This window comes from Phyllobates terribilis, unplaced genomic scaffold (assembly GCF_046119375.1).
Source record: "Phyllobates terribilis strain yellow unplaced genomic scaffold, ASM4611937v1 Scaffold_11__3_contigs__length_659146591, whole genome shotgun sequence".
NCBI lineage: Eukaryota > Metazoa > Chordata > Amphibia > Anura > Dendrobatidae > Phyllobates > Phyllobates terribilis.
This window is the reverse complement of record NW_027362771.1, coordinates 593,952,261-593,973,545: the sequence shown is the minus strand read 5'-3', so window position 1 is coordinate 593,973,545 and position 21,285 is coordinate 593,952,261. Positions and strand designations below refer to the sequence as shown.

The 21,285-nt window shown below is 40.1% G+C and overlaps 1 protein-coding gene across 1 annotated transcript in view; it reads right to left on the bottom strand.

Annotated features, from left to right (window-relative positions):
- Window positions 1-282: 282 nt before the first annotated feature.
- Window positions 283-21,285, bottom strand: part of LOC141167069 (uncharacterized) — a 132,353-nt gene continuing 111,350 nt past the window's right edge. The window contains exons 4-12 of the mRNA XM_073654410.1: window positions 18,303-18,421; window positions 18,154-18,212; window positions 12,821-12,957; window positions 11,255-11,311; window positions 10,833-10,998; window positions 9,093-9,263; window positions 3,924-4,015; window positions 1,688-1,761; window positions 283-942 (exon numbers count right to left, since the gene is read on the bottom strand). Coding sequence (XP_073510511.1) covers window positions 877-942; window positions 1,688-1,761; window positions 3,924-4,015; window positions 9,093-9,263; window positions 10,833-10,998; window positions 11,255-11,311; window positions 12,821-12,957; window positions 18,154-18,212; window positions 18,303-18,421 — 941 coding nt within the window. The 3' untranslated portion in view covers window positions 283-876. The remainder of the gene's footprint in view (window positions 943-1,687; window positions 1,762-3,923; window positions 4,016-9,092; window positions 9,264-10,832; window positions 10,999-11,254; window positions 11,312-12,820; window positions 12,958-18,153; window positions 18,213-18,302; window positions 18,422-21,285) is intronic.

The following is a 21,285-nucleotide window of genomic DNA, read 5'->3' as shown; positions in this document are numbered from 1 at the left end:
CCTGAGTATTCATTCAAAGTTCAATGAGTGAGACGTAACTTGGGTGCGCTAGGTTATCATTAATAAGAACAGAGGGAGTCAGCCATGATAGGAGCAATATGGACAGCCCGAGCACTGGAGGTGAGTAACAAAGTCTGTATGCGGGAAGCTCTTCAGCTCCCCCTAGTGATGGCTGCTGACAAACAGAAATTTAACTTGTCACAGTATGACCATGGGAAGTGAAGCAGAGAAGTACTATAAAAAAAAAAGTTACACATTTAGGAAGAAAATATAAAAACAAAATGAAGAAAACAAGAATTTATTTGCAATGGTAATTATATACAGAAAATAACAATACAATGCTGTGCTATGAAAATTATTGACACAGCTTGGCGTCCAGAATGGCAGAAGTGGACAATGCTGGACCAGGTGATCATGGATCATGGATCCACGAGAAGGAAATAGATTTTGTATTCCTACCTCCCAGTTACACAGAATAATTGTATTTCAATTTTACTTTCATAAACCCATTTTGTAGCAATCGGAATTAGATGAGGTTGACTTCTACTGGTTGCTTTTTCTACTGGTTTTGGACCCTAAGCAATACCTGAAGAACTGTGGTGCACATTGTGCTACATCAGACCATATTTACTAAACTCCTTGGTCCCTGAAGAAAGAAAGCTGGAACCTGTGAGGTTTACTTTGAAGCCCATCTGAGCTGTATAAAAAGCAGCACACTATAATTTATAGGTTTTAGTAATCCCACACATTTCCATAGAGCGTGACCACAAATGACCACTTCTCCCCTGATATAAAAAAAAAGACCTCTCCATTGACGAGGTTGCTGTGCTTCTAATCGCAGTCCTTGGAGTGCCCCATCAAATCCATGCAGTAAAGTTACAGATCATAGGTGCTATATGCCTCGTTTGTCATATAAAGGATCTCTGGCCTCTTAATATTCACCTGCATGAGAGAAGACAAATGGTTTAATGATTGCTTAGAAGATATATATGATCCAAGGTCTAGATATACACGTAGATTTAGTGGCGATAGAATTTGCAGTTTGGCATATTGGATCTTTTTTCATTTTTGCAGTTCTTCACGCATTGCATGCAATACTTTTCCTGACCACATGGTGCGCTGTGACAGGAGGCGATGTCCCTGAGCTGCAGTGATCACAGGTCACTGTCTACATTATCAGTACAATAGGCTAAAGCGACACCTAGTGGTTGAAACATATAATGCAAGATTCCCTAAACATGGTGAAAAATAGTGGACACCGTACATATGGGTGTAAAGTAAAAATTAATACTTTAAGCTTTACTGATGTGCAGATTAAAATGTATACAGTATATAGACCAGAGAGATAAAAGATAAAAAGGTACAGTCTGGTAGGCAGGTGTGACTTGGCTTTATCCTATGTCACTTGTCCTAGTACTCCTGTCCTAATGGGAGGTCTAGTTGCTGCCTCGTAAAGGGTGACCCAACATGGCAGATCTGTCCTTCCTCTGGCTGGACTCTGTGTTGTCGACAGCACCATGCAATCACCAATGCATGTAGCCTGTGGGTTAATTTGTAGCGCCATTCATGCTAATCGATAGCCCAGGAGTGGACGTTCCGGATATACGGTGAGTATGAGCAGCACTACATTTAATCCCAAATATGATATGTTTTAGGGGGAGACAAGACTCAATAAATATTATCTTACCTTCATTGTTGGATCTACTTTGTCCAGAGACGGCCTGAAAGTTTTGTTTCTGGAAATAGTGTTGCCATAACATTCTGTCACAGAAAATGGCAAAAGAGTAAGATATTACATTTCAGCAATATTTCCCTTCAGACTGATAACGTAACATGAAAAGAATGACAAAATAAAATGTCCATTCCCTCCTTCCCGGGCAGGGTGACACCCATGATTAAAAAGAAATATGAATCTACCCTTCTTCCACAGGGTGACACCCTCCAGGGGTTGACGCCATGTCATAGATAGGAGGAAGCGATAAGACCACTTCTACCTTCCGAACAGGGAGGACAAAGGGAGTTAGAGGTCCACCCTCCCCCATATATCGGCAAAGGCATCAACCAGAGATGAGCGAATATCACAAAATCAAAAAATTCTGACAAATTTCAGTAGATACGAGTAAGATTCAGTCCAAATCGAATTTGCCTCGAAAATATGTTGATTATGTTTTGAGGTCTCTACACAGCCCAAAGGTTAATAATCGGGCAATAGAGCAGAGGTTAAAAAATATAGTTAAAAAAACACCAACTCTCTTGCCCTAGATTGGTCTGATTGGTCTTTGCTCTTTGATGCAGGTCATCCAGCTCTGACTATACCTCGCACATTCCCGGAAGATCAGGATCAAAGAGTGAAGACTATTTAGAAGCAAGCGAAGAACCGGGTGGGCATTTGCAGCAGTGGGACAGGCAAAGGAATGGGCAGGGAGTTGCAATGGTGGGATAGGTGAAGGACCGGGTATAGAGTTGAAGCTGTAGGTCAGGTGAAGGATTGGGGATTTGCTGTGGTGGTACAGGTGAAGGATTGGGTTTGGAGTTTCAGCTGTAGGACAGGTGAAGGACCAGGTGGGTATTTGCTGAGATGGGACAGGTGACGGACCGGGTGGGTAGTTGCAATGGTGGGACAGGTGAAGGCCCAGTTAAGGAGTTGCAGCTACGGGACAGGTGAAGGACTGGGCGGGGAGTTGCAGTGGTGGGACAGGTGAAGGAGCAAATTGGCAGGTGAAGCTGTAGGACAGGTGAAGGACCAGGTGGGGAGTTGCAATGGTAGGAAAGGTGAAAGATCGGGTGGGGAGTTGCAGTGGTGAGACTATTGAAAGACCGGGTAGGGAGTTACAGCTGTAGGGCAGGTGAAGGACCAGGTGGGGAGTTGCTGCTGTAGGAATCGTGAAGGAGCTTGTGGGGAGTTGTAACGGTGGGACAGGTGAAGAAGCGGGCAGGAGTTGCAGCTGTAGGACAGATGAAGGACCGGGTGGGGAGTTGCAGTGGTGTAGGAAACGTGAAGGAGTGGGCGGGGAGTTGCTGCAGTGGGACAGGGGAAGGAGTGGGCAGGGAGTTGCAGGAGTGGGACAGGTGAAGGACTGGGTGGAGAGTTGCAGTGGTGTAGGACAGGTGAAGGAACCGGCAGGAAGTTGCAGCTGTAGGACAGGTGAAGGAACCGGCAGGAAGTTGCAGCTGTAGGACAGGTGAAGGACTGGGTGGGGAGTTGTAGTGGTGTAGGACACGTGAAGGAGTGGGCGGCGAGTTGCAGTGTGGGACAGGTGAAGGAACAGGCGGGAGTTGCAGTGATGTGACAGGTGAATAAATGGGCAGGGAGTTGCAATGGTGGGACAGGTGAAAGAGCAGACGGAGACTTGCAGTGGTCAGACAGGTGAATGAGCGGGTGGGGAGTTGCAGCAGTGAGACAGGTGAAAGACCAGGTGGGGAGTTGCAGCGGTGGGACAGGTGATGGACCGGCCAGTTAGTTGCAGCCGTAGGACAGATGAAGGACCAGATGGGAAACTGCAGCTGTAGGACAGGTGAAGAACTGGGCGGGGAGTTGCAGCTGTAGGACAAGTGAATGAACAGGCAGGGAGTTGCGATGGCGTGACAGGTGAAGGACCAGGAGGGGAGGTACAGTTGTAGGACAGGTGAATGATCAGCCCGTTAGTTGCAGAGATAAGGCAGCTGAGGGGAGCGGCCAGGACTGCTGAGTACAATATTTTATTATTTTTAACCCTTTCCCATCCTTAGAAAAATGGTAGCCAATAGGCTTCCATTTAGCTGGATCCATGAAAATAAAAAATTCTGGTGATTTTTTCCACATTCTTTTTTTTCATGAAATTTGAATTTTTTATGAAATTTGCATTAGATTCCTTGTAAATCAGTTTGCTGTAATAAAATCCTTCTTGTATGATTCTTCATGCAATTCTTATGCTTGGACTTACCTTCCTCATCTGAATATACTGAGAGTTTTGATTGGCCACATTGGTTTTCGTGGTAATATTCGTTATCCATCATCCTTCCATAATAATCATCCCTAAGGTTGTAAAACAGACACAAGGTATGTCATATCCATACATTGTGGTTCTCAACTGCCGAAAAAACTACAACTGTTACATTCAGGCTTGGACTGTAAAACGGTAGCACCATCTAGTGACCAAACACTTTAACTGTAGTATCTGTATAAAACCTCAGTAGCACCAGCTAATGGCTGAAAACTTTTAACCGTAATTGTTTAAAGTTATTGCAGGACAATTTAGTGGCTAAAGACTTTTTTTTCAGAAAGACTTTAAAAATCTCTGCAACACCATCTAGTGGCAGAAAACCTTTACTGCATTAACAGTTAAAAAAAAACCTGCAGCACCATCTAGTGGCAGAAAACCTTTACTGCATTAACATTTAAAAAAAAAACCTGCAGCACCATCTAGTGGCTAAAGACTTTTTTTCATTAAGCTTTTAAAAAAAACTCTGCACCACTATGTAGTGGCAAAAAAACCTTAACTGCATTAATTATTTAGGAACCTCTGCTGCACAAGCTAATGGCTAAAGACAGTAAATGCAGAAACTGTTTAAAAATCTCTGCAGCACCATCTAGTGGCTAAAATCATTTATTTCAGTAAGCTTTAAAAAAAAAACTGCAGCACCATCTAGTGACAGAAAACATTTACTGCAGTAACAGTTAAAAAGAAAAACCTCTGCTGCATCATCTAGTGGCAGAAAACCTTTCATTGCAGTAATTGTTTAAGAACTTATGCAGCACCACCTAGTGGTCAAAAAGTTTTACTGCAGTAAAGCTTTAAAAACTCTGCAGCACCATGTAGTGTAAAAAAAGCGCATTACTGCATTATGCCTTTAAAAATCTTTCCAACACCATCTAGTGGCAGAAAACATTTACTGCAGTAACTGTTTAAAAGCTCTGAACCCCATCTAGTGGTAAAAAAAACCTTTACTGCAGTATGGCTATGTGCCCACGTTGCATTTATGAAGCAGAAAATTTCTGCTGCATAAATGCAAGTCCTCTCCCGGAAAAACGCATGCGGAATTCCGCACGCGTTTATCGCGCATTTTTCACGCGTTTATCACGCGTTTTCCACATGCGGAATTGCCTTGCGTTTTTTATGCATTGGACAAAGGCAATTCCGCTTGCGGAAACGCAAAATTAAATGACATGCTGCGGATTTTTGAACGCGGCATAAACGCTGCGGAAAAATCCGCAGCATGTGCATAGAACTTGCGGAATCCCATTGGGGACCATGGGGTGCGGATATACATGCGTTTTTCAAGCGTTTACGCTGCGGAAATTCCGCAGCATATACGCTTGAAAAATGCTACGTGGGCACACAGCCTAAGCCTTTAAAAAAATCTGCAGCTCCATTTAGTGTCAAAATGCATTACTGCCATAAGCCTTTAAAAATCTTTCCAGCACCGTCTAGTGGCAGAAAACCTTTACTGCGGTAACTGTTTAAAATCCTCTGCAGCACCATCTAGTGGCAGAAAACCTTTAATGCAGTAATTGTTTAAAAGGAATCTGTCAGTAGGATCAACCGTCTCTCTCTATATGGGAATGTAGGTCATAGGAAGCTGAATAACATGATACCTTGATTTTTAATATCCAATGTCTTATTCCAAAGAGATACACATTTGTCTTATATGTATATGTTCAGAGCTATGGGCTGGACATAGATCTACTGCCAGATTTTTCGGATGGAATGTGACGAAGTAGTAGTGAGTATATGGATTTTGGTTTCCTCACAACATACTTATCTTAAAGGGATTCTTAATAATTGAGAACCTCTTTAAACTACACAATCAATTGGATGGGCTAGCAAGCGCGAGACTGTATTAGGCCATACATGCGGCTTTGTCTAGTATTGCGGTTCAGCCATTTCTAAGTGATCTATGGGTTTCTGTCTTGGGTATCACATCCTATCCATTAATAACCTCTCCTCAAAAGACTGAGTAATGTGTGCACATAGTGTGTGTGTGTATATATAATATATATATGTATATTTATATATATATATGTATATATATACTGTATATATATGGGGACAATAAGTATTTGATACACTGCTGATTTTGCAAGTTTTCCCACCTACAAAGAATGGAGAGATCTGTAATTCTTATCATAGGTCACTTCACCTGTGAGAGACAGAATCTAAAAATAGGAAAGAGGAAATTACATTGTATGATTTTTACAAAAATATTTAGATTTGAGAGTCCTCAGTGGTTGATACCTTTTAATGGCTAACTGAAAAGATGGTAACAAATTGCAAGCTTTCAACACTACGCAGGTCTCTTCATCAGGCATAATATAACACAAAATCTGAAGAGTCACATATTTATACACAATAAGACACAAAAATAATGCAATAGATGAGACAGGTGATGGAAAGCAGAGTTATTATGGAAGAGATAAACACTTCTGGCTATAAATATTTTTGAAGTTAATAGATAAGGAGTGTGAAGGTTTTATTGTCCTGTGACTAGGTCCAGTGTTATGATTGCCTCACAAGTCTGGGGGGCACATTCCTTAGTTGAAGTAGAATGACATAAATCCATGCGATACATTCATTCCTGCTCTGAAAGTGTCAAAGGTCATCATCAGTTTATATTCTGAGATTCTTCTTTCTCTCTGAGATTTGAAGTTACCTTTTAATACCAGTAATTTCATATCTTTTATGCTGTGATCAGGGGAACAAAAATGCTTGGCTACAGGCAGATCTATTCTTTTTTCTTTTATTGTGTGGCGATGATGATTCATCCTTGTCCTAAGTTTTTGCCCTGTCTCCCCTACATACAGACCCCCAGATGGACATTTGGTACATATAATTAAGTACACTACATTAGATGTAATACAGCTGAAAGTACCTGGGATCTTATAGCTAGTCACAGGACAATAAAACCTTCACACTCCTTATCTATTAACTGCTAAAATATTTATAGCCAGAACTGTTTATCTCTTCCATAATAACTCTGCTTTCCATCACCTGTCTTATCTATTGCATTATTATTGTGTATAAATATGTGACTCTTCAGATTTTGTGGTATACTATGCCTGATGGAGAGACCAAGGTCGTCTCGAAAGCTTGCAATTTGTTACCATCTTTTCAGTTAGCCATTAAAAGGTATCAACCACTGAGGACTCTCAAATCTAAATATTTTTCTATCTACTGGCTAACACGGTACAAGAATATAAGGATTTTTACATAATTAAATTGCATGAAATAAGTATTTGATCACCTACAACGAGCAAGAACTCTGGCTCTCACAGACCTCTTAGTTTTTCTTTAAGAAGCCTCCTACCCTGCGCTCATTACCTGTATTAATTGCACCTTATTGAACTTATTACCTGTATAAAAGACACCTGTCCACACCAAATCAATTACACTCTAACCTCTCCACCATGGCCAAGACCAAAGAGCTCTCTATGGACACCAGGGACAAAATTGTAGACCTGCACAAGGCTGGGTGGGCAACAGGACAATAGGCAGCAGCTTGGAGAGAAGGCAACAACTGTTGGCACAATTATTAGAAAATAGAAGAAACACAAGATGACTGTCAATCTTCCTCAATCTGGGGCTCCATGCAAGATCTCACCTTGTGGGGTAAAGATGATTATGAGAAAAGTAAGGAATCAGCCCAGAAGTACACTGGAGGACCTGGTCAACAGCCTGAAGAGAGCTGGGACCACAGTCTCAAACATTACCGTTAGTAACATACTACGTCGTCATGGATTAAAATTCTGCAGGGCATGCAAGGTCCCCCTGCTCACGCCAGCACATGTCCAGGCCCGTTTGAAGTTCGTCAATGACCATCTGGATGATACAGAGGCAGAATGGGAGAAGGTCATGTGGTCAAAATTAGAACTTTTTGGTATCAACTCCACTCTCCGTGTTTGGAGGAAGAAGAACGATGAGTACAACCCCAAGAACACCATCCCAACCGTGAATCATGGTGGGGGAAACATCATACTTTGGGGTTGTTTTTCTGCAAAAGGGAAAGGATGACTGCACTGTAGTGAAGGGAGGAGGGATAGGGTCATGTATCGTGAGATTTTGGCCAACAACCTTTTTCCCACAGTAAGAGCATTGAAGATGGGTGGTGGCTGGTTCTTCCAGCAGGACAATGACCCAAAACACGCAGCCAGGGCAACTAAGGAGTGGCTCCGTAAAAAGCATTTCAAGGTCCTGGAGTGGCCTAGCCAGTCTCCAGACCTGAACCCAATAAAAACTCAATGTTGCCCAGTGACAGCCCAGAAACCTGAAAGATCTGGAGAAGATCTGTATGGAGGAGTGGGCCAAAATCCCTGCTGCAGTGTGTGCAAACCTGGTCAAGAATTACAGGAAACTTCTGACCTCTGTAATGACAAGCAATGGTTTCTGGACCAAATATTAAGTTCTGTTTTCTATTGTATCAAATATTTATTTCATGCAATAAAATGCAAATTAATTATGTAAAAACCATACAATGCGATTTTCAGTTTTTTTTCTTTTTAGAATCTGTCTCTCACAGGTGAAGTGACCTACGATAAGAATTACAGACCCCTCCGTTCTTTGTAGGTGGGAAAACTTGCAAAATCGGCAGAGTATCAAATACTTATTTTCCCCACTGTATTTTATATGCCTAAAAAGAAAAAAAAAAGACATGAACCTGATGTAATCAGACCCCATAAACCACAAGAGCATATACACAGTGCAACTTTTGGGAAGCGCATATTGTTGCCATCAGTCCCCATTTTGCAAAATTTTGGTTGGGTTTTACATAACTACCGCCTACTTCTTTGGGATGGGTGGGATTGGGGACATTGTTAGGTGGGAACAAAAGCGGGACTTAAATGTCCCTAAAATGCCAAGATAGATGTGGCACAGCCCCTTTGCCACTCGGTAGTGAAGAAGGTAATGTAGAAGTCCCTCCCTAGAGGAACTGCATTATCATCAAACACATGGAGCTTCAGTCTTGAGGAGGCCATACAGGGATAAACAAACACTAGATCTTGGATGGAAAGACCTGGCACCGAAATAGGGAGTCCATTTTCACCTTCACTATGGGGCACCATCTGTTCTCTATACTTCATTCTGAATATCAGAAAGAAACTCGAAAAATCCTCTCACCTGGTCATTATTTTCTTCTTCTTGTGTTCTCTGACCATGAAAACAATCACAGTGATAATAATGATGGCCAGAACTGCGATGGCCGTGCCGATCCCTCCGTAAACACCTGACTTAGAAAGTTTTCCTGTGCAATCTGAAGATGTATAGATGTAGCGATCGGTGTCTGGGCATCTGTGTAGACGAAGAAAAGTTCAGTCCGAGACTCTGATCAGAGAAATATGCTTCCTTCTGCCCGAAGGACTGATCAGTCACTATCAAAAATTCTTATATGATGGGTAAAATCTGTATTAAGTGAAGACAGAAAGTTACGTTACTGGGAAAAGAGATGACAGTTGGTGCTCATAAGATTCTATGTAGAAGAGGGAGGAGCTAAATTCATAGCTCCTCCCTACTCCATAGAATCTTTTTAGCACCAACTGTCATCTCCTTTCTCAGTAACGTAACTTTCTGTCTTCACTAAATACAGGTTTTTACCATTAATTGAGAATTTTGAGAATGACTAATCAATCCAGAAGGAGAAAGAAGCAGATTTCTCTGATCAGATATATGACACAGTTTCTTAATTTCACATGTACAATTGATTTATGGAATAAAAATTAAAATGATGGTTACTCTTTAACCTTTTCCTGACTGAGCATTTTACATTTTTGCCCTCCTTTTTTGTTTTTTTTCTCCCTTTTTTACTTTTGTTGTTGATGTAGGCGCATCAGGGCTAGTTTTTTGTGGGTCAAGTTGTACTTTTTAAATGACACCATCCGTTTTCTCATATGATGTACAGAAAAGCAGGAAAAATTTCCAAGTGCGGTGAAATAGTGAAAAAAAAAACAAAAAAATGCAATTAGCAATTGTGTTTTTGATTTTTTTATTTACAGAATTGATTTTATGGTAAAAATGACTTGGAAATATGATTTTCCAGGTCTATATGATTATGGAAATACCAAACATGTGTACTTTTTGTTTTATTTAAGAGGTGAAAAAAGATTCCAAAAAAAAATGCTTGTATCATCACTTTCCAAGATTTTCATATTTTGGGATCTGGGGTCGGGTAAGGGCTCGTATTTTGCACCTTGAGCTAATGTTTTTCTTGATATCCCTTTGGGGTAGATATGATGTTTTCATCGCCTCTTATTACAGTTTCTTTTGTTGTTGTGACAGCCGAAAAAAAAAACTAAATTGTGGCATTTTGTTTTTTTTCATTGCACTGTTTAATGATCACATTAATTTGATATTTTGATAGATCTCACTTAAGAAAGCAGCAATACCAAATATGTGTATGTTTTTAATTTTCTTTATTTCTTAATTTCAATGGGGGAAAAGAGAGGTGATGATTTGAACTTTTATAATTTTATTATTTTAAAACATTTTTTTCACTTTTTCACTGCATTTGTTAGTTCCCTTATGGGGCTTGAACCCGCGATTGTCTGATCGCTTTTGCTATATAATACAATGCCACAGTGTTGCTGTACTATACAGTACATAACAAAATCACTGTCCCCTATGAACCCTAGAACGGGGGTCTTCAGCAGATCCCTGGCCGTCATGACAACCCATCGGGGCCCCGTTATCACGTCATGATCGTGCCGATGGGCACATAGAATTACGGGCTCCCCTGCCGGCGTGCTGTTAATGCATCTTTCAGAGATTAACAGCGGCATTTATCAGGTTAACAGAGGCAGATGATTGTTTATAATCTGAAGAGGAGACTATGAGACCAAGATGGCCGCACTACACACGACTTACAAGCAGTGCGGTCCCTGATCTTTCTTTATGTTACAGCTCCCACTGTTGCAGTTCAAGTATTTTGGAGATGTTCGTTCGCAGTAGGACACACAGGTCAGGCCGTCTACGGTCACCAGAGGAGTGTAGAAATCCCTGAACCCTTCTGGTATTTTCTCCCTGCAGATGCCTGTGAAGGCAAAAAAAGAACATTACATTTGTTTAATACTTTCCTGTTGGGATTAGAAAGGTGGGTGGAGTGAAAGACAATGGAAAAAGCCAATGTGGCTGCTGGTATTGTAGGACCACATTTCATGTTGTACGTTCTGTATTATCTATATCTTACCCCCATTGACAAATCTAGGCTTGGTAACGCCAATGGATTTCATGAGATATAAACCATAAAAACAGCGGTGAAGAACATCAGATCGTTTGTGTCCACTCACCTTCTGTGGTCACCAGTGGTCCAGGCGTGACCTTTACTTCAGTAAAGCACAGGTCACCTGTAAAAGAAGAGATTACTTGGTGATGTTAAAGGTTTGTGAATTACTTGGAGGACCGATGTGTAACCCTCAACCAATTCTAGAAAAATTCATAGTTACAGTTTCCGCCAAGAGCTTCAATTCAACAAAATTTTTCGAAATTATCATGTTATATCACCAATGTACATGATGGGTGGATAACTTGCTGATCTTTAGGGTCCCATCAATCACAAGAATGGATCTGTGAAGTTAACCATTCACATGAAGTGAAGGCCGCTCCATGCGCTCCTCCTCTCTATTCATTGTCTATGGGGCTGTTGGAAATAGCCAATTAAAGGGGCGTTCTCAAACGCCATCTGATGCCGCTAAAAGAAAACGCATTAGCAAGGCTTTATATCAGCAGATTAAGAGAATAATTAAATATAGGCTAAATGGAATTACATTTAGGTTAAAAAAGAAATCACAGTAAAAAAAGGAGTAAAAATGATATCTTCATAGCTATAATGACATGTAAAATGAACCCTAAATGTAATATTTTTTTAAAAAAAAGGATTGACGCTACACCTGTGAAAGCCATCCTGTAGCTCACATTCATAGGAGACTGTAATTTTTGCTATATACAGCAATACTGTGGTATTGGTGTGTACAGTACAAGCGATCAGATGATCACAGCTTCAAATTCCCTAAGAAGACTAAGAAATACAGTGAAAAGTAAAAAAAAAAAAAAACATGAGAAAAATATATATATCAAAGTTCAAATCATTGCCCTTTTCCCCCATAAATAATAAAGAAGTAAAAAAAATAAAAAAAACACACTTATTTGGTGTCGCTGAGTTCGTAAAAGTCAGATTTATCAAAATATGAAATAAAATAATCTGAAAAGTAAACGGTGTAATGAGAAAAGAAATCAAAAAGTCAAAATTAGTTTTTTTTGGCCTCCGCAACACTGTAATGAAATGCAATAAGAGGCGATCAACACATCGTATTTCCCACAAAATGGTATCAATAAAAAACGTCAGCTCAGGGTGCAAAAAATAAGGCCTGACACAGCCCCGAATCCCGAAGAATGAAACATTACGGATCTTGCCAAATGGCGACAACAGTGAAACTTTTTTTTTAGCAATTTCCAAATATTTTTTTTACCACTTAAATAAAAAAACAAAAACTATGTAAGTTTGGTATCTGCATATTCGTACTGACATGGAGAATCATATTGCCCAGTCAGTTTTACCATGTAGTGAACATGGTAAATAAAAAAACGCCAAAAAACAATTTTGGAATTGCAGTTTGTTTTTGCAATTTCAACACACTTGGAATTTTTTTTCCTGCTTTCCCATACATCACATGATAAAATGAATGAGGTCATTCAAAAGTACAACTCGTCCCGCAAAAAGGGGTTACATAATAAAAAAATATACATATTTAGAATTGCCTCATCCATAAAAGTCCAATATTCTGGCTGACATTGGTACAAGCTCTTCTGTAAAGCTACTTTCACCCTTCTTAGGGGTCGTGTTCCTTCCTTCTTACCGGTGCACTTGTTTGTGTCCTCGTTTAACTTCGTCTCCACTTCTTTGAAGATCTCCTCGCACTCTGCCGTCACGTTTACACCTTCCTTAAATGTCACTTCTACAATCACTTTATGGTCCACGACGATGCTGCCGCTTCTAAAACAGATACATGGACAGTCAGGAACTCCGAAAACGGTAGAAGGGCTCCGAGGGTGCGGTGCCAAAAACAGAGATGGTAGGGATTTACATGTGGATGTTTTAGGGGTTAGTGATGCTATTTCTGTAATTTCGCCATGGGTGCTAGAGTCTATATGTGGTTATAGTATGATGAAAGGGTCAAAAAAGGGCTCTTCTTCTCACCTTGGTCAGAAGAGAAATGAGTACCTTGGGACCCCCTTCCACAGTCTCATTGGCATCCCAGAATCTGCAGATCAACATGACTTTGCTAAGCATTTCCTGGATAATGTTACCTATTGGAGATGAGCAGACCCATGGAAGTTCGGGTTCTGGAACCTGAACCAAACATCAGTTCTCTCTCTCATATCCCGGGACTCCGAACACTGAAACCTTAAAGTTCGGGCCCGTTCATCTCGATTACCTATCACTATTGAAGAGGGAACAAACTGCCCTGATGGCACTTGTGCTCTCAATCCCAGTCTTGTACAAACCCATAAAATCTGGGCAGACTTCTTCAAACAAAGTAGAACAATGGTTACATAAATTGGGTTAACTGTAATTTTTCCTCCTCTATATAAAATGTATCTGCTGTCCCCATGTGTTCTATGTTTACTCTAAACCAAGAGACCAAGTGGGAGTCCTATTGATACAATTCGAGCAGCATGAGAGGGTTCATGTGGTCAATGAGGACAGTATCATGTCCAGTGGGTTCTTGGAAGGAAACCCAAGTATTAGAGAATTATCCCTGTGTATAGTGAAGTTTAACCCCTTCATACCCCATTAATACCCGTCATATATTTACATCATATGTGTACACTTACTATATTGAGCGGGCCCATGAGGTGAGCCCGCTCTATAAAATGCAGGTGGCAGCTGTGTCATACAGCCACACTCGAGAGTAACTCCAACACTTTACAGTTTAACTTCTTAGATGCTGCTATCACTTGTGATTTTGGCATTTAATAAATTGGGAACTTAGAGGGTTTATTGGTCGCTTAGGATGTTCTTCACGTGACACAATCGTAAGGTGCCGATGGGTTGCCATAGGCCGCCTGAAGACCCCCATGTCACCCAAGTCCTTACATGTATGAAGCCCAGCCTGTAACTGAATCTCATAGAAGACCGGTAATTATACAGTAAGCTGTACACACTTTACAATTACAGGTTCAAGTCCCTAAAAAAAAGTTAAAAAAAGTAAAAAAAGAAATTGAAAATACATTAAAAAAAAAATTAAAAAGATTTGTGCAGAAAAAAAATGCTTCCAAAAAGGACTGTGTGAACATACCCTTAGAGGCTAAATTAGCAGCTAGAAGATGACCTGGGACACTGAAATTGATATCAGTGTCCTTGAGGTGAAAGGAGCGCCCTGCACATAAGCTATTATCATGATAAGGAGGTGAGGGCGCTTCTTTTCTTTTTTGCTGAGAGACATTATGGCTTCATATATAGTCAGGAGGCACATAGTGGCTAATTGTATACTAAAAGGGCACAGAATGGCTAATTATATACTAAAGGGGCACAGAATGGCTTATATACTAAAGTGACACATAGTGGATAATTATATACTAAAGGAGCACATAGTTGATAATTATATACCAAAAGGGCACATAGTGGCTAACTATATACTAAAGGGGCACAGAATGGCTTATATACTAAAGTGACACATAGTGGATAATTATATACTAAAGGAGCACATAGTGGCTGATTATATACTAAAGTGATACATAGTGGATAATTATATACTAAAGGAGCACATAGTTGATAATTAGATACCAAAGGGGCACATAGTGGCTAATTATATACTAAAGGGGCACAGAATGGCTAATTATATACTAAAGTGATACATAGCGGATAATCATATACCAAAGGGGCACATAGTGGCTGATTATATACTAAAGCGATACATAGTGGATAATTATATACCAAATGAGCACATAGTGGCTAATTGTATACTAAAGGGGCACAGAATGGCTAATTATATACTAAAGTGATACATAGTGGATAATCATATACCAAAGGGGCACATAGTGGCTAATTATATACTAAAGTGATACATAGTGCATAATTATATACCAAAGGAGCACATAGTGGCTAATTATATACTAAAGGGGCACAGAATGGCTAATTATATACTAAAGTGATACATAGTGGAGAATCATATACCAAAGAGGCACATAGTAGCTAATTATATAGTAAAGGGGCACATAGTTGATAATTATATACTAAAGGGACACATAGTGTCTAATTATATACCAAAGGGGCACATAGTTGATAATTATATACTAAAGAGGCACATAGTTGCTAATTACAGTGGTGTGAAAAAGTGTTTGACCCCTTCCTGATTTCTTATTCTTTTGCATGTTTGTCACACGTAAATGTTTCAAATGACAAAACAAATTTAAATATTAGACAAAGATAACACAAGTAACCATAAAATGCAGTTTTTAAATGAAGGTTTTTATTATTAAGAGAAATATATACACTAAAGGGGCACATAGTGGCTAATTATATATCAAAGGGGCACATGATTATACACTAACGGACACATATTGGCTTATTTTGAACTGAAAGAGCACAGTTGGGCTAGTTATATACAAAAGGGGCACAAAGTTTATAATTATGTATTGAAGGGGCACATATATACTTAGGGGACACATATTGGCCAATTAAGTATTCCTAGGGCACAGTGTGGCTAATAATATACTAAGGGGACACATAGTGGTGAAATATGTATGGAATGGTCACAGAGTGACTAATTATATACTAAAGGGTAACATAGTGGCTAATTATGTATTTATAGGGAACAGTGTGGCTAACTACACTGTGTGCAGAATTATTAGGCAAATGAGTATTTTGATCACATGATACTTTTATACATGTTGTCCTACTCCAAACTGCATAGACTTGAGAGCCAACTACCAATTAAGTAAATCTGGTGATGTGCATCTCTGTAATGAGAAGGGGTGTTGACTAATGACATCAACACCCTATATAAGGTGTGCTTAATTATTAGGCAACTTCCTTTCCTTTTTCAAAATGGGTCAGAAGAGAGATTTGACGGGCTCTGAAAAGTCCAAAATTGTGAGATGTCTTGCAGAGGGATGCAGCAGTCTTGAAATTTCCAAACTTTTGACGCGTGATCCTCGAACAATCAAGCATTTCATGGCAATGAGCCAACAGGGTCGTAAGAAGTGTGTTGGCCAAAAAAGGCGCAAAATAACTGCCCATGAATTGAGGAAAATCAAGTGTGAAGCTGCCAAGATGCCATTCACCACCAGTTTTGCCATATTTCAGAGCTGCAACGTTACTGGAGTATCAAAAAGCACAAGGTGTGCGCTACTCAGGGACATGGCCAAGGTAAGGAAGGCTGAAAAACGACCACCTTTGAACAAGAAACATAACATAAAACGTCAAGAATGGGCCAAGAAGTAGCTTAAGACTGATTTTTCAAAGGTTTTATGGACTGATGAAATGAGAGTGACTCTTGATGGGCCAGATGGATGGGCCAGAGGCTGGATTAGTAAAGGGCAGAGAGCTCCACTCCGACTCAGAAGCCAGCAAGGTGGAGGTAGGGTACTGGTATGGGCTGGTATCATCAAAGATAAACTTGTGGGACCTTTTCGGGTTGAGGATGGAGTGAAGCTCAACTCTCAGACCTACTGCCAGTTTCTGGAAGACAACTTCTTCAAGCAGTGGTACTGGAAGAAGTCGGTATCGTTCAAGAAAAACATGATTTTCATGCAGGACAATGCTCCATCACATGCATCCAACTACTCCACAGCGTGGCTGGCAAGTAAAGGTCTAAAAGAAGAAAAAATAATGACATGGCCCCCTTGTTCACCTGAACTGAACCCCATAGAGAACCTGTGGTCCATCATAAAATGTGAGATCTACAGGGAGGAAAAACAGTACAGCTCTCGGAACAGTGTTTGGGAGGCTTTGGAGGCTGCTGCACACAATGTTGATCGAAAACAGATCAAGCAAATGACAGAATCTATGGATGGAAGGCTGTTGAGTGTCATCATAAAAAAAGGTGGCTATATTGATCACTAATATTTTTGGTTTTTGTTTTTGCATGTCAGAAATGTTTATTTCTATATTTTGTGCACTGATATTGGTTTACCTGGTGAAAATAAACAAGTGACATGGGATTATATTTTGTTTTTATTAAGTTGCCTAATAATTCTGCACAGTAATAGTTACCTGCACAAACAGATATCCTCCTAAGATAGCCAAATCTAAAAAAAACCCACTCCAACTTCCAAAAATATTAAGCTTGGATATTTATGAGTCTTTTGGGTTGATTGAGAACATAGTTGTTGATCAATAATAAAAATAATCCTCTAAAATACAACTTGCCTAATAATTCTGCACACAGTGTATATACTAAGGGGACACAGTGGCTAATTATGTATTGAAGGGGCACAGAATGACTAATACTAAAGGAAAACATACTGGCTTAATATGCATTCATAGGGCACAGTTTGGCTAATTATTTACTAAAGGGGCACATTGTTTTAGCTTTTTAGGGGTGCAGTGGCTAATTATATACTAAGAGAACACATAGTGGCTTCTCACGTTCTGAAGGGGCACGGAGTGACTAATTATATAGTAAAGGAAAACTTTTGTTTCCTATGTATTGTGGCTAATTATATTGAAAGGCACATATGGTGGCACAGTACATCTAATTTAATTCATCAAGAGGACACAGTAAGGATACGATGCAAGAGTGATAAGCCTGAAAAAATTGTTAGTGAAAATCGGTCTGTAGAAAGAGACAATTCTCCGGTCTGGGTCTGTACTCCTGTTGCGCCAAATATCGTGTGAGCCTCATGGTGCACGATCGTTGCTGTGAGTAGTCAGACAATCTTTCAAATATAGTTGTGTAGCAGCCATTAGGACCCAGGTAAGCAGAGAGCATCATCTTTACTGGTGCAGCCCCAAGTGAAACACCTAGATCGGTCAGGCACTGGCAGGAAGTAGCTTTGTAGAGACCCACAGTGGATGGGCAAAGGCTGACAGCCAATTTTGGAATGACCAGGCTGTGATGGACTTGTAGGACGCTCTCACGGTCCCCGACATAAGGCACGGGGCGTCACTAGTAGACACTACATAGGGCGACCCTGTATACTTGGGATGTGTAACAAAGCTTACAGCTCCTTCGGGGCCACTTACCGAATTGACTCTATCTGAACCTCCTTGTATCCGGAGATATTTTGATAGACAGAGGTCATCTGTACGGAGGAGGTAGACGGTGAATATATGTTTTACCTGATCAGTCATCACCTATAAATGTTTGGTTCAGGAATAAGTTTAGATCTCACCTTATCTTTAAACTCAGTTTCGAATTTCTTGTATTCTGCGGAGCTATTGTCTTTTAGATCTTCGGTAAACGGTTGATTAAATTTCACTGTAACATCTAAAGATGTGTCAACCTTTTCGACTGTGAAAAGAAAAAGACACATACAGGAAGGTTACCACGAACGGCATGAAAATGTGGGCTCCGAGGCTCGGAGAAAAAAATTGAGAGTAGTTAGCTGACTGGATGCAGAGCACCATAGTTGTACGGGAGGGAATATTTACTGACTTGTTGTGTGTGTGTTGGTATCGTCCATTGGAGGCCTCGGAAATAATGTGCAACTGGACGTCACTTGATTTACTCTGAGCAGAGGGTAGCACAAGTCTCTTGTACAGTGCAGTACAGACTGGCCATTCATGCACACAAGCACAGAAACATATGACCCTCATGGGCTGCCAGACGCACCCCATCATATGTAAGGAGATGTTCTTCTTGAGAATCCATGTTTTCTTATACACATGCATACAGAGTCCAATGGAGCATGGTATGAAAATAGGAAAAACCTATGTATGCCACTGTATGGTATTGGTACAGTTTCCATGTGTGATGTGTGATGCCCCAAAGTTGTATGTACTTTTAAGATGCCCCAAATTGATGCTCCAAAGGTAATAAATGCCCCAAGGCGTATGCACCATTAAGATGTAGCAATGCTCACAGCTACCTCATTATTTTATTTATTAATTATGTTAATATTTCCCTTTGCAGATAATGTACATAAGAATTCTGTACATAGAAGGGGTTTATATCTTCAAGAAGTGATGGACTTATTATGTTCTGCCATTAGGAGGTTGATTAGTCCCCCCCCATCCACCTCAAGCCTGTTTTAAACTTCCTGACCAGGCCAAACTTTACCATTCTGGCCAGTGTCACTTTATGAGGTAATACCTCTGGAATGCTTCAACAGAACTTAATGATTCTCAGACAGTTTTTTCGTGACGTGTTGTACTTTATGTTATTAGTAATTTTAGATCCATATTTTTTGCATTCGTTTGTGAAAATATCATAATTTTCAAACTTTTAATTTTTATGCCCTTAAATCAGAGAGCTATGCCACGCAAAATAGTTAATAAATAACATTTCCCACATGTCTACCTTATATCTGCAACATTTTTGAAACATATTTCTTTTTAGTTAGGAATGTGGAAGGGTTAAAAGTTGATCAGAAATTTCTCATTTTTCCAACAAAATTTACAAAACCGTTTTTTTTAGGGACCACATTACATTTGAAGTGACTTTGAGGGGTGTATGTAACAGAAAATATCCAAAAAAGACAACATTCTAAAAACTGCACCCCTCAAGGTGCTCAAAACCACATTCAAAAAGTTTATTAACCCTTCACGTGCTTCAGTATTTAAAGCAATGTGGAAGGAAAAAACTAAAATTAACATTTTTCCCACAAAAATGTTACTTTAGCCCCCAAATTTTCATTTTCACAAGGGTAACAGGAAAAAATGGCAGGGCACCATTAATGTGCATTTGTGTAGGGTGCCAAACTCCGTGGCCAGGCAGGGTAGGGTGTCATATAAAATATGTCTTATAGAAAATATTAACCTCTCCCTTTTGTCCCTAACAATACATTGTTACTTCAAAGGAAATGTTTTGCATTTACACTAGATGCTTTTTGTCCCTGTAAGGGAAATATTGCATCTTTGGCAGACATACTGTATGTCTCTGAAAGAAAATATGCAATATCGAAGTTTGTATGGATCTGATAGTAATGGGACATACATTTTCAGCCTCAGGGCTAATATGCATGTTATTTTGTAGCCCCTGCCTATGAGCCCCAAATCCATAGCGGACAGATAACTGACAACAGCCACGTCATGTTTGATCTCTGGGGAAAGGTAAAATGCTGATAAATAATATGGTGGTGATCTCGAACTTCTGCCATCATCAGGAGTGAAGTTATCGCATAAGTTGGGGATTTCATAATATCCTTAAGGGCAGAGGTCAGCCCAAAACCCGGCCCACTTGAGGTCATCACTGGGAGTGTGTGGGTGTAGCTCATAAAAGATCAAGCCGAATTATGATCCTTGTTCAGTGTAAAGAGATACACATCCTGTATGCAAGAATCCCATTCACTGAACGGCCCCACATGAAGTACTGTCCTTCAGCTAAGTTGACATGTCTGTGCGAGCGGCGTAGTAAGTTCTTTTGGTAATTCCTTTTATTTTATATAAAAGTATATGCTGTATTGTGTTGCTCCATGTGTAAAATATTTTGTATAGTTTATATAAACACTGCCTCATTCTTGATTAAATATAAAATGTAATAGTTCTGTTTCTTTTGTTCTGTAAACTGCTCCCCGAAGCCATACCAGAACCAGAACCAAGGCCTCCAGTCAGCCTGTATATAAAAAATGACTGGTGGTAGCAGCTAATAATGTCTCTGGGGTTATCATGGAGCTAGCTGTGACCGTATGGAGGTATATACATATTCCATGTGTTGGAATCGGAGGTGTATATACTATGCGCTCACTGCTAGTTTCCCGATAACTGGCCTATTAGTGGAAGCAGCCTGCGCCCTCCTCTGTTAATCGTTGGCTAATCGTGTAATTGTCCGGATGATAGGGATCAGCAGAGAGTGGTTCGACACAAGGATCACAATGGGTGGTTCTGTGTGACCCTTCCAGGCTGCGATATTCTTGAGATAGGGTAGATTGTTGAGGGAGAGTACTCCGCTTTTACCTTATCCCTCCTATCTTCTGCCCAATGCAAAGTAATGGATTGTGATTGTGACCCACAAGGTCACTTACTACTTTTTGCTTGGGATATGTTTGTACTTTTAATACAGTTAATAAAGTTTATCTTTTATTTGTTTTTTTTTTCGTTCACATTAGACAATTTTGTATCCTCCTATCTATGTCACTTTGGAAGTCCATTGCAGCAAGGGGACTCACGTATGTGTCGGGTACATACAGTAGATGCAAACAGTATGTCGTCCTTTGC